Source organism: Belonocnema kinseyi, chromosome 10, assembly GCF_010883055.1.
Source record: "Belonocnema kinseyi isolate 2016_QV_RU_SX_M_011 chromosome 10, B_treatae_v1, whole genome shotgun sequence".
NCBI lineage: Eukaryota > Metazoa > Arthropoda > Insecta > Hymenoptera > Cynipidae > Belonocnema > Belonocnema kinseyi.
The window spans coordinates 111,377,731-111,393,312 of record NC_046666.1 but is presented as its reverse complement, the minus strand read 5'-3'; the positions used below and the strand labels follow the sequence as shown (position 1 = coordinate 111,393,312).

General features: G+C 32.3%; 1 protein-coding gene across 1 annotated transcript in view; it reads right to left on the bottom strand.

The window, feature by feature from the left end:
- LOC117182091 (mediator of RNA polymerase II transcription subunit 9-like) overlaps nucleotides 1-15,582 on the bottom strand; it is a 41,199-nt gene that overhangs the window by 7,156 nt on the left and 18,461 nt on the right. Inside the window, exon 2 of the mRNA XM_033375116.1 lies at nucleotides 7,621-7,726. Coding sequence (XP_033231007.1) covers nucleotides 7,621-7,726 — 106 coding nt within the window. The remainder of the gene's footprint in view (nucleotides 1-7,620; nucleotides 7,727-15,582) is intronic.

The window sequence follows — 15,582 nt, the reverse complement described above, 5'->3', positions numbered from 1 at the left end:
AGGTCAGGTTCTGTTGGGTAAAGTTATGTTAAATAAGTTGATATCAGACAAGGGTTGATCCTTCACAGTTGTCGACATGTTTTTGAAGTGAAAGTTTGCATCGCTGGCATTATTTTAAAATTTATTTGCCTCAGTGCATGATTTTTCGTCATTTTTTGAGGTTATTGCTCATCCATGACGTGATGGGTGATTTTAGATACCGAATTTGAATTCAGCGCCCCAAAATCTATAGGAATACGTGTGTCTTGTTACCAGATCCGCACACTTTTTTTTGTGGCTGTGTAATTAATACCATTGAGGTCATTCTAAAAATTATTAATTTAGAAAGTTTGCATAATACTGTTATGTATATTTTTTAAATATTCACCAGTTTGTACATTTTTTTGTAGTTTACAAATACTACATCAATTTATTGTAAAAGCTTTAAATTGCATCATTAGATATAATATCAATAATAATATTTTTAATGTGAAGAATTCCTGAAAATAAAACCAAGAATCTATAAAGACAAAATTTGGACAACCACCAAAGTGGTTAAGTCGTTTTCCAAATTTTATCGTTAGATCCTTGGTTTCATTTTCAGACATTATTCACATTATCTTGATTATTAGACGTTAAATTGGATTTTACATTTCATTTTAATCTCATTTCAATTTCTTAAATTTTAATAACATTGTGGTATTTGTAGATATGATAATAAAAATTTTCGATGTCGTCACAAGCTTAAGATGATTACTGTCCAACATGAAGAAGGTATTTTTGGTTAGAGTTGGATTTTTATATATTTGGAAAAGTTTTTGCATGGGGTTGTCCCGGTATATCATTAGTCACGGACTCATTTTATAATGCGATCAAGTGATCTGACGAGAGCAGTGTACCCCGAAATGTTGGACAAAGTCTGTTTTTCACCCCATCATGGACGGACTGGGCTGCAGTAAAGTACATGATGTGGGTAACTACAGCTTAAGGTGGGTTCCGAACCACCAGAACCTGGGTAAAGGTACATAGACAAATTTCCAGAGGTACCACCTCAGGAATCGAGCCCCTGACTACTGAGGTGAAGTCCGAGCGTCTAACCAACTGAGCCACCGAGGCTCAATGAGCCACATATAATATTTTATTATTATTGATAATTATAATTAAACATAGTCTCAAAAGATTTCATACATCGTATTAAATTAACTTATAACAGCCTCATCTTAACAGTCACTAACCGAGTTCGTGGCTATGATGAAAAACCGGATTCGTCACAAAAACAGTTTTAAAAAAATGATTATAATAATTAATTTTCATATGTGAATTTATATATAAAATTAATCATTATTAACAATAATAATAACTTAATTAATTCCGGAGGTTATAATAATAACTATTATTATTATAATATTATACTATTATTATGATACTAATATTTATATCAAGTTTGTTAATTACTACAAAAAATAGTATAGGTTTTCACAATTTTTAGAGCGTGGCGAATCACAGAGAGTTCCAACAATTGTATAGTTGTAATGCTTCGTGTCTCGCCCCGCTCTACAAGTAATCACAACCGCATTTTCAATAGTGTTGGTATAAAAAATGATATGGATGATTTGAGGCAAACTCCAGCAAACGTTTGCAATTATACGAAATCCCTCACTTCTTGTGTATAAATTCCTTGAAATACATTAAAATATTATGAAATTCCACAGAATATAATGAAATCTCATGATATTTCCTTAAATCCTGGAAAATTTATTAAAATAACTTGAGTGCTTCTTAAATTCCTTAAAATGATTGAAATCCTCAGAAATCTGCTAAAATCTCTTGGAATCTTTTAAAATAGCCAGAGTGTTACGGTGGACTCTGTGGGGGTGCGCAATTCAAAATTTCTTATGCTCACTATCACAGCATCCACGCCTTACTCATATACTGCACCGTGACCAAGGCCGTCGACTTTCCTATGCAAACTCCATTAAACTCAACGAGACGAGGGGGGCAAAAAGCGGTGGGCAGAGACCTTGCTAATTACACCACGCGCGGGCTGGACAATAGTAACGATCCTCACATCCTTCCCCGCCTATGAACTCGTGCCACTTCTTGTCACTCATTCTCGCCGGATACTCTTAGCGATCCACGAGACCACTAAATGCTAATGAACAATGTCAATTGTTAACAAATATTAAAAATCCATAAGAATAAAATCAATTACTTTCGTTTAGCTACCCAAATTTCAAATTGAAAATCATTTGATGAAAATCAAAATTCTAATAATATTGGTAATAATTGATAGTAATTTCACCCACTCCTTCTTAAAATCAATTAGCCGATAAATAAGAGAAAACCAATTTGTTCACTAACTAAGATAACTAACAAAAAAAGGGGATGAGCTTAATATTTTCATCAAGAACCAATTCGATTTCGAAACTCACTAAACCACGACGGTAACGGTGACAGTTCGCGCGCTGTGTCACGCGAGTGAAAAAGTGGTGGACGGCGCTCCGCGACAGTAGATCATCTGTTCAAAAAGGTCATAGATTATTGTATTTATAATTGCCTTCACATTTATTTACATCTCTCTCTCTCTCTCCCTCGTATCTCTCCCCTTTTAGTGGGACGGCGAATCGGGTAGTGAAATATGGAAACTATTGTGTAAGCCTGGAAAACAAAGTTGCTTAGCCCGTCATCTCCTCCGCTACTGTGGAGATAGGCGGTAGTTTTTAAGGAAATAAAAGTTGTGTTTAAAATTATTTTCAAGTGTTTTTGAATAAAGCTTCTAGATTTTCAAATCTTAAAAAAAAGAAACAAGGGAAATAAAGTGATTTCAATCCTTACATATGACCCAACCAAATTTCAGTCCGGGAGTAGATCAAAATGTCGTGCACCACATAAAAATAAAAATCGGACCTCCCTTCAGGGGTGGTTTATTAGCTTGGAACCTCCGGCAACGAGAGAAAAAAAAGACAAAGCCTAGCGGACAACTCAACACCCGTAATAAACTCGCTCGTTCGTAACAAGTGTACAACCTTATGATTCCTATAAAATCGTGCTATATCTTTATAAATTCTATTAAGTTCTTTAAACCACCACAATAATTTTTTTTTTAATACCATAAAATTATTTTAATCTTTGAAAATTACTTGAAAGTTTTTTAATTCTTGGAAATAATTTGACAGCTTTTAAGATCTCTTTAAATTAGTAAATGACTAAAATCAACTAAGAATTCCTTCAAATCTTCTTAAAATACTCTGAAATATTGCAAATGCCTTGACATTTTTAAATCTCTTGAAAATTATTAGCAATTTAAGAAAATACCCTAATATCTTTCTTACGATAAGTAATCACTTGAATTAATTGAAACTTTTTTAAACTACCGTAAAATAAGATATTTAATATCCTGTAAAATCTTTTGAAACCTCTAGAATTTTTTTTAAGCGTTTGATAATTTGTTGTCATTTTTAAGAGAGTTAAAATAAATTTTTTTTATTATACTAAAATATTCGAAACTCTTTAATATCGTTCATATAATACGAAGTCGCCGAAAGTTTTATGAATAAATTATTTTAAATCTATGTAAATATCATAAAATCCCGTGATATTACGCGAAATCTGATATTTTCGGAAATCTTGGAAATTTTACTAAAATACTTAAGACTTTTGAAAATCACTTACATGCTAAAATCATTGTATTCCTCAGAAGCCTTCTAGAATCGGTTGGAAAATTGTAAAATATTTTTGCTTATATTATGATAATACCTTTTGGCTGACATTATCATAAAACATTTTCAATCTTATAAAATCGTTCCATATCTTACAAAATTCTAGTCAGTTTTTGAAAACACCATGAAAATTTATTTAAATCATCTTAAATCATTTTAATCTTTCAATTTTACTTGATAAATTTTTAATCTCTTAAAAAAGTCATGAAATCTCTTTGAATACCCTAAAACATTTCACATTCTTTGATATCAGTTTAAATGATTGAAATCATTGAAATATTTTGAAAATAATTGAAACTTTTTCTAATATATTTATTATATTTAATATACCCTGTGAAATCTTTTGAGATTTTTTCAAGCACTCGAAGAATTATTGCAATTCTTAAAATACCTGCAAATTTCTCAAATTATTTGAAATACCTTGAAATTATTTGAATCAATTCCCTTAAAATCATTGTAATTCTCTTAAATCTTCTGGAATCCCTTGGAGTAGTTTAAAATATCCTAACACTTTATAGATTGCATAACGTCGTTCAATATCCTTCAAAATTCACCTCTGTTAGTAGAAATTACATCTTTATTGGTTGAAAATGCAACTATTTGGTTGAAGCCATCAATTTTGGTAGGAAATTCGGCTATTTTGTTGAAAATTTTACTATTTCGAAGAAAATTGACTTCTTGTTTAAATTTTATGTGTTAATGTTGAAGAGAAAATTAAAATGTTCTCTGGATGAAAAATCTACTTGTTTAATTTGGTTGTATTTGAAAATTAAATATTATCTGTTTAAAGGGAAATTCTACCTTTCTGGGATAAATACTGTTTTGCTGAAAATTTGGCTGAATCACTTTGTTAAGGAATCATTTTTTTTCTTTAAGATTTATACTTTTAATTAAAAACTTATATCTCTGGTTGAAAGTTGAACTATTTTTTATTTTAGTCGAAAAGCCTTTTTTGTTTAAAATTAATTTTTTAATGGGAAATGTAACTTATCCATTTTTTTAAGATTTATCTTTTTTAGTTGGAAATTCTCCTTTTTTTTAGTAAAAAAAGAATTTTCTTGATTTGAAATTTCATGTTTGTTGGGTAAAAATGTAACAGTTTCGTGGAATATTAACTTTTTGTTGAAGTCATATTTTGGTTTGAAAATTAAATTTTTGCACAGAAAATTCGTCTTTCGGCTTAAACGTTCAACAATTTAGATAAACGTTTATTTATTTCTTGAGAGGAAAACCTTCATTTGTTGAAATTTCGTCTTTTTTAATATAAAATTCTTTTTTTTAATAAATTTCATATTTTTTAATTGAAATATAAACTTTTTTCTTGAGAATTTATCTTTTTAGGGTGGAAATTGAACTATTATGTTCCAAATTTAAATATTTAGTTAAACCGCCATTTTCTATAGTAAAGAAGAATTTTTTTGTTTAAAATAAATTAATACATTTGAAACATTTTAATTTGTATCGGAAATACTGTTTTATTCCGATTATAAGAGATTCTATGTCAAAAATATTAAAGGATTAAAATGCTGGTATTTGAATATTAATGATCAAGGAAAATAAAAAATTAGTCAAGGAAAAATCAGGTAATTTCGAAAATGAAGTTATCGGGAACCCTGCCTAATTCTACTAGCAATTAATAGCAAACAAATTCTTGAAACTAAAAATTACGTGCAGTTAGAGAGGGGGGGGGGGGTAGAAATATTTTGTTTCGATTTCGAGCTTTTTGGTTAGAAATTGATCCTTTTGGCAAAAAATTAAATTATTCTAGTTAAAGATTCATCATTTCAGTTAAAAATTCATATTTCAATTCAACTATTCCAATTAAATATTTACCATTTTATTTCTAAAGATTCATCACTTTGTTTGAAAATGTAATTATTTTTTTAAAGTTAGTTTTTTGTTGTTGTTGAAAGTTAGTTTTTTTTTGTTAAAAGTAATAGTTTTAACTGAAAATTTAGCTTATTCTAATTGAAAATTCCAAAAAACAAATCCTAGACAAATTTTCATAATTTTGCGGAAAAAGTACAAACAGTATATAATGATACATAATACATAATTCAAAATAATATATAATGTGGGAAAAAACTGGATTGTATTTAAACTCCCAAAAAAGGAAAATTGAAATAGATTTCAATCCATTTTTGAAAGTATTTGCGTTTGGGATGGTAAACCAGTTTAATGTATCTTAATTTGTTTTTTATTTAGATAAATTACTACGATGTCAGAAATTTCATTGAGATTGATCTGAAAAATTCATTTTTTGAGGAGAATAATAATTTTTATTTTGTTAATACACAAAATGTCATAGTTTACAGGCAATATGCTGCCGTAGGTCGTTGGAAGTCAATTTTGAGGCAGCTCAGAAGCGTTGGTTGTTTGGTGCGACGTAAAATAAATTTACACTACAGGGAAAAACGGGTTGAGTTACGGCCGCGAGGAGAAACGTTTTAGGCATCTAACCCGTTTCTGCCCGTAGCTTTACCTCTGGCGTTCATTCAAACCGTTGTTACGCTTAAGTTTTTCAAATTCGTTTTCGCTCATCTACTAATTCTACGCCGCTTTTACTCTCGGCCCGTCATTCATAGTTTAAAGTTGCGAGTGATTTAAAGGAGAAAATTAAAATAATGATATTCATTAACCAATTTTAGAAAATATTTGATTTTTTATCATCTTTCCATCAAAACATACAATTAATCTTCCATAAATTAAGTAAACAAATGGATAATCGTTTCAACAAAAAATGCTACTCCTAACAACGAAAAATCACCTAATTAATTAGAGAGAAAGGTAAAATTTAAACTTTCAATTTTTAAAAAAATGTTTAAAAATACGTGTTTCTTAAGGAATGAGATATTAATATTTGAATTACGTGAATATTTAATACCAAGTGACAAAGTTGACCAACTTTTAAAAAAACCACGTTTTCCACCTATTTTTAAAGGAAGTGACGAAGATTAGTCTTCCTGAAGATGACTGATCGTCCGATCAAATGTAAAAAAGTACCTTTCAATGACTTAGTAGGAGAGAACGTTATTTAAATAAATTAAAATTGCTTAAGCAATTGAAAATGAGTGTAAAAATGCTTAAAACATTTCAGTTGTCACATTAAAAAAATGTATGGCAAAAAAGGAAAAAACAGAGCTTATATAAGTCAATTTTGCATCACATTGTTCATTTCAGTTTTTTGTGACATTTTTGGAGCTTCATAAGTGGTGGAAGTGATGGGGAGTAACTATCAACCTTACTATCAATTAGTATCTTTAGTATCAATTTATAGACCTATTTTTTAGCTATTCTTCATCATTCATGATCTTCACTTTCTGATTCAAATTGGATTTAGCGTTAAATATCAATTTGGACTTCCAGAGATATAATTCTAATGATCAGCCGCAAACTAAGTTTAAAACCAAAAACATGCATCTCATTTTTCTGAAAACAAAAATTTTCCCACATTTATCTTCTCGGTTTTTTTGAGCCGTATTAATATAAACTTATTTAACTCAAACTTGGAAGGAATATTTTTTCCGGAAACGTCACAAAATGGGAGGTTGGCATGCCCTTTTTTAGGAAAATAATTGTAGGCGGTATTATTTTATCCTCTAATCTCTGATCAGGGTGCCTTTAGATTTTTAAGAACAAACTTCAGTCTTTTCCGGGTTTTTCACGTAAAAAAATCAGTTTCCCCAAGTCGACTTTTCCATACGTCAAATAAAAAAATGACTTGCCATGTATAAAAAATAAGTTATTCTGTGTGTGTCTTAATTTTTTACACTAAAGCAGAAAAATAAATAGATGTGTCAGCAAATTCTTTTTTTTTTTTTTTTATAGTTGTCTTGCATTTTTAAGCATTAAGGGACCAGGAGCTGGTATACGGGTAGAATTCGTTTTTATACGAAATTTTATTAAGCAATAATTGTTATACCTGAACTCTTGCGGAATCTAATTTCTTTTGTAAGTCTACGATCTTATGGCTCATGTCCTGGGATTCCTTTGCTTTTTGATTAGCGTCGTATGGGTCCCTTTCTATACTGCAAATAGAAAATCAACATATCTATTATTACATTTTTTAAATGAAATCTTTCAAATAATACGTTTATAAGTATCAAACTCACAATATACTTTGTATAGCCTATAAAGTCCAAATTTCTTAATTGATTTTTAATTTTCGTAAACCATTGCAACGTAGCATATTTTCTAACCTACCTTCAGTAAATTAAATAAACCTAGTTAATCAACAATTTGGTTACTTCAGCTAGACTAAATTTGTTCAAGTTTTCGTCTTCTATGTATAGTAGGGTGGCCCAAAAAACACTTTTCGAGCTACAGGGTGAGACCCCCCCCCCCCGGGCTCCCTGAAATTATTTGTGCTACGCTCAACAAATTTTGGTGAATCTGGCTAAGATTTCCATTTTTTCCAAGCACCGAATTTCAGTGAGCCATTGTTTTATCTCGAACATTTTTGAATATAAAAATTAATTTGGTTGCAAAGTTATTTTACGGTTCGATCGAACTCGAGCCGACCCGATTTAAACAGGCCAATACATTCCTAATCGCATTTTTTTGCTTTGTTTTAATACACGAAGCAAGGTGAAGTTACCGCTGTAGGAGTAGCTCTCCGGGGTCGTACGCACACTTGCAACTAACTGTTCACCTACATGTAATTTCAATTCCCTGCAGTACCCAAAATACGCACCGGACCCAAAAATATCTTGGGACTTTTCGACTTGAATTTTTTTTCTATCCGCGATTATAAGCAACGGCAATTCTCCTGGGATTCCCAGGTTTTGATTCCTCTATAATCAAACCGAAAGGCCTCTGACAAAGCCACCGAACGCATCCTCAGGTTGCGCATACAGGGTCCCTGTACCAAGGGTTTCTGCTGAATATGGCTACAAAAATTAATAGGCAGTCGTGGACAATTGTTCAGGGGTGGTCCCGAAGGACTTAACCCCCAAGCAGAGGTGTGAAAACCTTGCAGAAACCTGAATAGCACCTGGGTGAGGTGTCTAGAATGGTGACTCTGGGATACCGGGCGACCCATAAGAGTACGCAGCCTTATCCTTGCATGCGGAGCTCTACAAGGATGGTCAAACCCGTTTCCCTGGCTTCTTGTGGGAACAACAATGATAACACTGAACAGAGTAGTATAGCCCAGGGAACGAGGATCAAAATGATGCCTTTTCACAGATTGCCATCAACGTATTCATTTGCGAAAAAAAGTTTAATAGTTAATTGAAGGTGTCACCACGATTTTAATTTGGTAGGTCGCACATTGAGATTGTTTGATTCGTTCCCTCAAATAGTAATAAAAACCGGCAAAAATGGCCGTTTTGCACAATTTAATTATTTTTGCGAAAAGTGCATGCACATCCATCGATGCCTCTGAAAATCTGTATTTTATAAAGTTGAGAGTATATTCAAACTTTGAGCATAAAATAATAAATAGTTTTGGAGAAAAGATATTTGTTAATAAAAAAGGTACTGTTGATTTGTTGAGGCCAACTTTTTTTGGCTTTCCGCAAAGCCATAGAAGTGAACAAATTTTATTCCTAAAGAGTTATAGTGTAACATATGCTTAACTGCTAATTGATTTTTGAGAATTAAGTACGTTAAAAATGGTTGCGAAAGAATAGTACGTTTTTGTCTCATAAAAAAATAAAATAACTTTTGTAATCTTTATCATAAACAATCGAAATTACAGTCAATGGAAACTTACTATTTGCAAATGATTTTAAGATGAAAATATTTTCTGTGCGTTAATTTGGAGGAGAGTTAAGTTTCTTTTTGTTGTTATAATTATTGCAGTCGTAATTTTTAAGATATACAGCTAAAATTGGTAAATATGATTAAATGGATAGTGATACTTATTGTAGTAAAATTTTCAGAAAAATCAGATTCGAAAATACTGTTGATAATAGCGGTTTATTTACGACCAAATGCGGTTGTAATGTACGGCGGTGGAGTGGGGAAAGCTGCTCCCGCCTAGGCGCGCCTTGTAGCCGATGACGCTCAAATTGAATTCACGCGTTCAAGATGTAACAATTGGACTATCTATGAAAGAATAGCCTTATCGAGATGTTTTTTTTAAATTCAGCTAGCTTTTCGTGCTGATTACAAATTTTAAATTAAAAACTCAGTAAACGCACGGCTTGTACTTGAAAGGTAAGTTTACATTGTGATATTTTCACTAATTGAACAATTACTGAAATAATTTTTTGATATAATGTAAGTATCAGTTTGAAATTTTGATATTTATTCAATAACGTTACAAAAAATGCATACTTATTTCAGTGATTTTTTAATTAGTTTATTCAATTTTTGAAGAACATTTAATATAATTATGCCATTTGATGATTATTTATTCTTTATTTTCAAAAAAACTCTAACGTATTTTTATTATCACTCGTTTGGACCATTATACATTTTATTACAATTCTTTAATTTTCCATAGTTTTTAGGATTTACGTTTTCGAATTAAAGAAGGAAAAAAGTATTGCAAACAAAAATTTCAGCAATAAATACAAAATTAAATTGTTTTCCGCAAACTAAAAAAAGCACATAAATAATATACAATTATCTTTAATACGTGAAAATAAACTTTCCAGACACTTCCGGTTCTTGTTAGTAAATAATCTTAAGATCATCCATATAAAATACATGAGTGACCTTTTGCTTCCGATTTGCAGGTTTGCCGCAAAAGTACCCCTGGGAATCGCGAAGTGCTAGAGATAGTGGCAATAATGTGAGGCAAAAGAGAAATGGGCTCATGGTGTCACCCTGAAAGACATCTCTCTGGAAGGTGACCTTATTAGTTGTCACGCGATTTTTTTTAGACGAGATAGTAAATCTGGTTTTCCAAAGCGGCATCAATCTCTCTATGTCTGGTTTTGCGGTATGCACTGGCAGAGATACAGTGGGAGATTGCCAATCTAATGGAATAAGAGAATTTCAGAAAATGTGAAAAAACATGCGCTGATAACTGCGACCTCTTGGCGGATGCAGATACGAGTTACTTTGAAGGTGCACGCTGCATGTCGGTAAATGATGGAAGTTAAAAATTACTGAGTTAATTTACATTTGAAGTTTCTGCTTGAGGAGTTACCATTAAGCACTAAGTGGAAAAGGCACAATTATTTATCACCAGAGTACATTATTTTTATTTATTATATTACCGTTGTCTTTTATTACAAGTCCAGAATTAAGAGCCAAACCTTATTATAAAGATGGACAATTATTTGAAAATAAAAGTTACATGCTCATCAAATAGACGTATTAAATTGTTTATAAATATATTAATGTACTTAAAAATGATTTAATGACTATAAAACAAAATAATAATTTTACTTTGCTTAAATAATTTAGGTAATAATTAGAGCCAGAAAAATAGTTTATTTTTAATTTATATTTTTCGAATATGTTCAAAAAATAAAGTGATATGAATGATTTCATAAACACAGGATAATTGTTATTTGGTCATCTTTATTATTGCTTTTTTTGTTGAACTTTTTACTTTTTTAATAATAAATAATTGACTAGAGGCTTGAAAAGGGTCCACACTGGGTCCGAGATGTATCTATTTCTTAATTTTACTCCACGCGATTTTTATTTTTAATGACGTTTGACACCGAATTCTTTTTTACATATTAAATAAGAGGTCGAAACTAAGGAAAAATGTTTTATAATCAAAGCGGATACCCCTAACACCAGGCAGGAGGTTTTTTTCCAATGGATCGAATTCTTTTTGGGATTCTAACTTTTGGAACATCTACAAAAATGTTCTACTTTACTATTAAGGGCATGTGATACTTAGAAAATTGTCGATTTTACCAGTTTTAGGTTCCCCCGGCTTTTTTTTGAATAATAAATATATTGCCTTAAAAATTTGGGAAATGATAGCGAACATGCTAACGGACGTCCCCACACACTTTTCTTGTAGGTTAATTCAAAAAAGTTTTAATTTAGCAAAATCTGATTAATTTGCATAACGCTTAGGAAATAGTATCGATTTTTTCAGTGTTAGATTCCCTCGGCTTTTTTCCTAGGATAAGAAATATTTTGCCTCCAAAATCTGAGAAATGATAGCGAACATGCTAACGAACGTCCCCACACACTTTTTTTTGTGTTTTTTTATCAAAAAATTTTTGATATTCCAAACAACGTGCGTGTATATTTCGAGGTTATGTGTGTTACAATTTACCCGAGCGTTACTTCCAAACTACACAATATTTTTGGCCGAAAACTTTGGACTTACAAATAAACATAGTAACTAATCTTCCGGAACTAACCTTGTTTGCAGGCAATCAAAAAGTTTATTTCATAAATAATTTCAAGATTATCGGAAAGGCAGAAATGAAAAACGACGTAACCTCAAAATAATGCATATGCATAAAATTCGTATTTAGCACAATAAATTTTTTTTATTATCCCTCAAAAAAGAGTCCGGGCACGTCCGTTATGATATTTTATAGCATCTCCGAATTCAGTTTTTAAAAATTTTCATTTTTGTGGAAAAAAAGCCGGGGAAACTGTAAGTATCGCATGCCCTTAAGGTTAGCTCTCAAATTCAAATTAATAGATTATCCAAGATTATCAAAATTAAAATTCTTAACACTGAGATTGGGAACGTACATTGTTAAATGCCGATATTAATAGAAGACTTAAATATTTACATATTTTAATAAAAATTTACCTTTTAGAATTTTCTTTGGTTTTATGATGTTTGAAAACCGTAAATACAATAGCCTTTTTTTAAAGCATAAGAAACATTTTACATACAAATTCAATTTTCTATAGAAGAGGAAAATGTCAAAACAGAAAATAAATTTTCAAATTCCTAACATTTGGTTTAAAAATCTAACTGATACCACTATACCTGAAGAAGTTGTTAAAATCGTATCTTTAGGCCCAGGCTTTTCTCTGAATTCTTTTAATAAGAAACATTTTCCTCCACATGATTTTGTAGCCTCAATCGAATTTGGAATTTTCCATTCGATATACAAAATAAACTAAGGGTTCAATGCTCTCACACTAGTTCTATTTCTCTTTTTCTATTGTATTATATTATTTTGTTATTTCAAATTTGCCGCCTGGTAGCCGAAGTTTTTTACATATATAATTAATAAAAACTTACAATATCTTAGTTCACGAAATTTGTAAACTTTCGGTACAAGTAAAAAAATAGTTACCGGTACCGATAATATTGTATTGTATTTTATTACTCTTCCTTTTACAAGTTTGACAGCTCCGTTCCCTTCACATCTTTTTTGTACATTTTCACTTAATCACTATGCCTTATGCTTTAATTAACCAAACTTATCCTTTAATCGCTTTGCCTTATTATTATTCTCTAGCTCTTATAAATTACCTTACGAGTGCGCAAGACCTTCCAGGTCATCCATTTCCTCTTACCATTTCTCATCATGCTTTTCCAAGTCACGCAACACTAACTTTTTTTCACAAATTTCTCTTGTCTCAATTTTGGTCTCGATTTTGGTTTTTCCCTCCCGCATGCATTCTCTCTTCCTCTTTCTCTTCTAAACTCATCATACATTTTCCCAATCTCCACAACCGCTCAGTGCCCACCTAACTCTATTTACAACACTCTTTCCCGCTTCCTCTTCCCCTGTATATAACTCCAACACGTGCTTTCACGATTCCCTTTCATAACCGCATACCATAAACATTTTTATGTCTTGACTCAACCAATATTTACCCTCATTCTTGCCTTTCATTGCCTTCAACAAAAGTTTCATATCGACCGACTCGAGAACTGCCTTAAAGTCCGCGAAAAGAGCGAACAGTTTTCCTTTTTTCTGTCGCAGGTTCCTGCAGAGTAAATAATTGAAAAAAAAAATATATTATCCACTGTATCCATCTCCTTTCTAAATCTTATTGGCTTGCGTGGAATAAGTTCTTTCTCTTCTACCTGTTCTTCTAATCTCTTCCAGAGCACCTCCTCGTATATTTTATATGTTACTAGCATGAGATTTATTCCTCTATAATCTTCCACTTTTCTACTCCCTTCTTTCTTTAAGAAAGAAACTACCAAACCTGTTCTCCACTCCATCGGCCATTCGTCCCCTCCCCATGCTCTATTAGATACTTCCCAAATCTCTTCTATAAACCTTCAAGCGCCAAACTTAATCGCTTAATTCTCTATCCCACCCTCTTATGTCGCCTTGTTCCTTTTTACATTCTCAATTGCTTGATTGACCTCCTCCTGAGTCACCTAATTCCCACTGTCCATGTCTCCCTCTTTGATCTTTATACCTTCCCCTCTCACCTTCCTATCCACCCCTCCTAGCAATTTCTTAAAATATACCGTCCATTCATCCATACTTATATCTTCATTGATCCATTTCCATCGACTCGTTTCTCTATTAATCACCTCCCATTTTCTTCCTATTTTATTGCTCTACCCGTCTCCTCAGCTTACACAAAATCTCATCTACGCCTCTCCCATCTTCGATCACCGCATTCTCTTCTTCCATTATTTACATATATTCTCTTAGCTTATCCACTCACCATTTACCCATCTTTGCCTTTTATCGGTTGCCCCCTTCTTCTTCCTCCCTACTCTTTTCCAATTCCTGCACTTCAATTTTGCAATGATCGGAAAGTATTCTGCCCCTATTTCGATTTTTCCCAACAGCCTACTTATCCTTTCCTCGGACTGTATGTAGTCTATTACTATTTCCCCTTTTCCTTCAGAACGTAATCGTCCATTTGCTAATCACATTACAACCTTCTTCTTCTCCTCTTCTACGGTAAAAGCAAACTATCCTCACCTTTCTTCTACCTATCTTCACAATTCTCGTCGTTACTCCATCCGTTTTCTCAGATCCTATTTCTATTATCTCTTCTCCCACTACTTCATTCCTCACTTCTAACACCATATCCCATTTCTTTCTACCATTTATCTTCTGTTGTTTGCATCTTGCATCTGCCATAAATACCCCTTAGGTAACATCTTCCACTCACGTGCAATCCTTCTCATCTAACCAAGTTTCACTCAACATCGCTACATCCCATTTCTTCACCTCCTCTTAGAATTCTTTATCTTTATTCATTAGCCCAGATGCGTTCCAAAACACTACTCTCCTTCTTTCTTCCTTCATTTTTTCACTTTTTTCGTCTTTAAACCCCCTCACTACTTTTGTGGGAACGCCGTTTCTTTGCCTTCTTCTTTCCTTCCTCCCTCTACTGTTTCATTACCGCCTCCCTTCTATCCCTATTTTCCGTTTTTCCCTCGTCGCCATGGGCCTTACGTATTGACTTTACTTCACTTCACTTATTTTTTCTTTATCATCATCCCAAATCCACACATTCCCATCCACATTCTGTCTTTCCCTATGCATACCGTGTTCCCTTTTACTCTTTCACTCCTTGCTCTCTGTTTCATTATTCAGTTTCTTCTTCTTGCATTCTACGGCATATCCTCCTCTATCCTTTCATCCCTTCCCTTTAAAGCTTTCTTCTTTCACAAGATATCAACTTTTTCTTCCTCACTTCTTCATTCCTCTAATCACTATATTTCCACTTCGTTTCGTCTTCTCTTCTGCTTCAATTTTTTTCTATCTCTCAATCTTAATTTCATTCACACATTTTCTAGGATAACGTTCTCATTTACTTATTTTGCTCTCTCTCATTGTCTTATCCCTCCTTTCCCTTTCTCTATATACTCAGACAACTTCTCAATATCGTATTTTCTCACTTTTTCACTCATCTTTGGCTTTTTGTCAATATCCTCAGGCTGCTTCCAAACCTTATCTTTTTCTTGTCGCCACACAATCTGTCATTCTTCTCAATTCTCTCGAACTTTCTTTATCTCATCCCATACCTCATCCCATCGCCTTTGCACATCTTTTATTGTCGTGAAAAATCA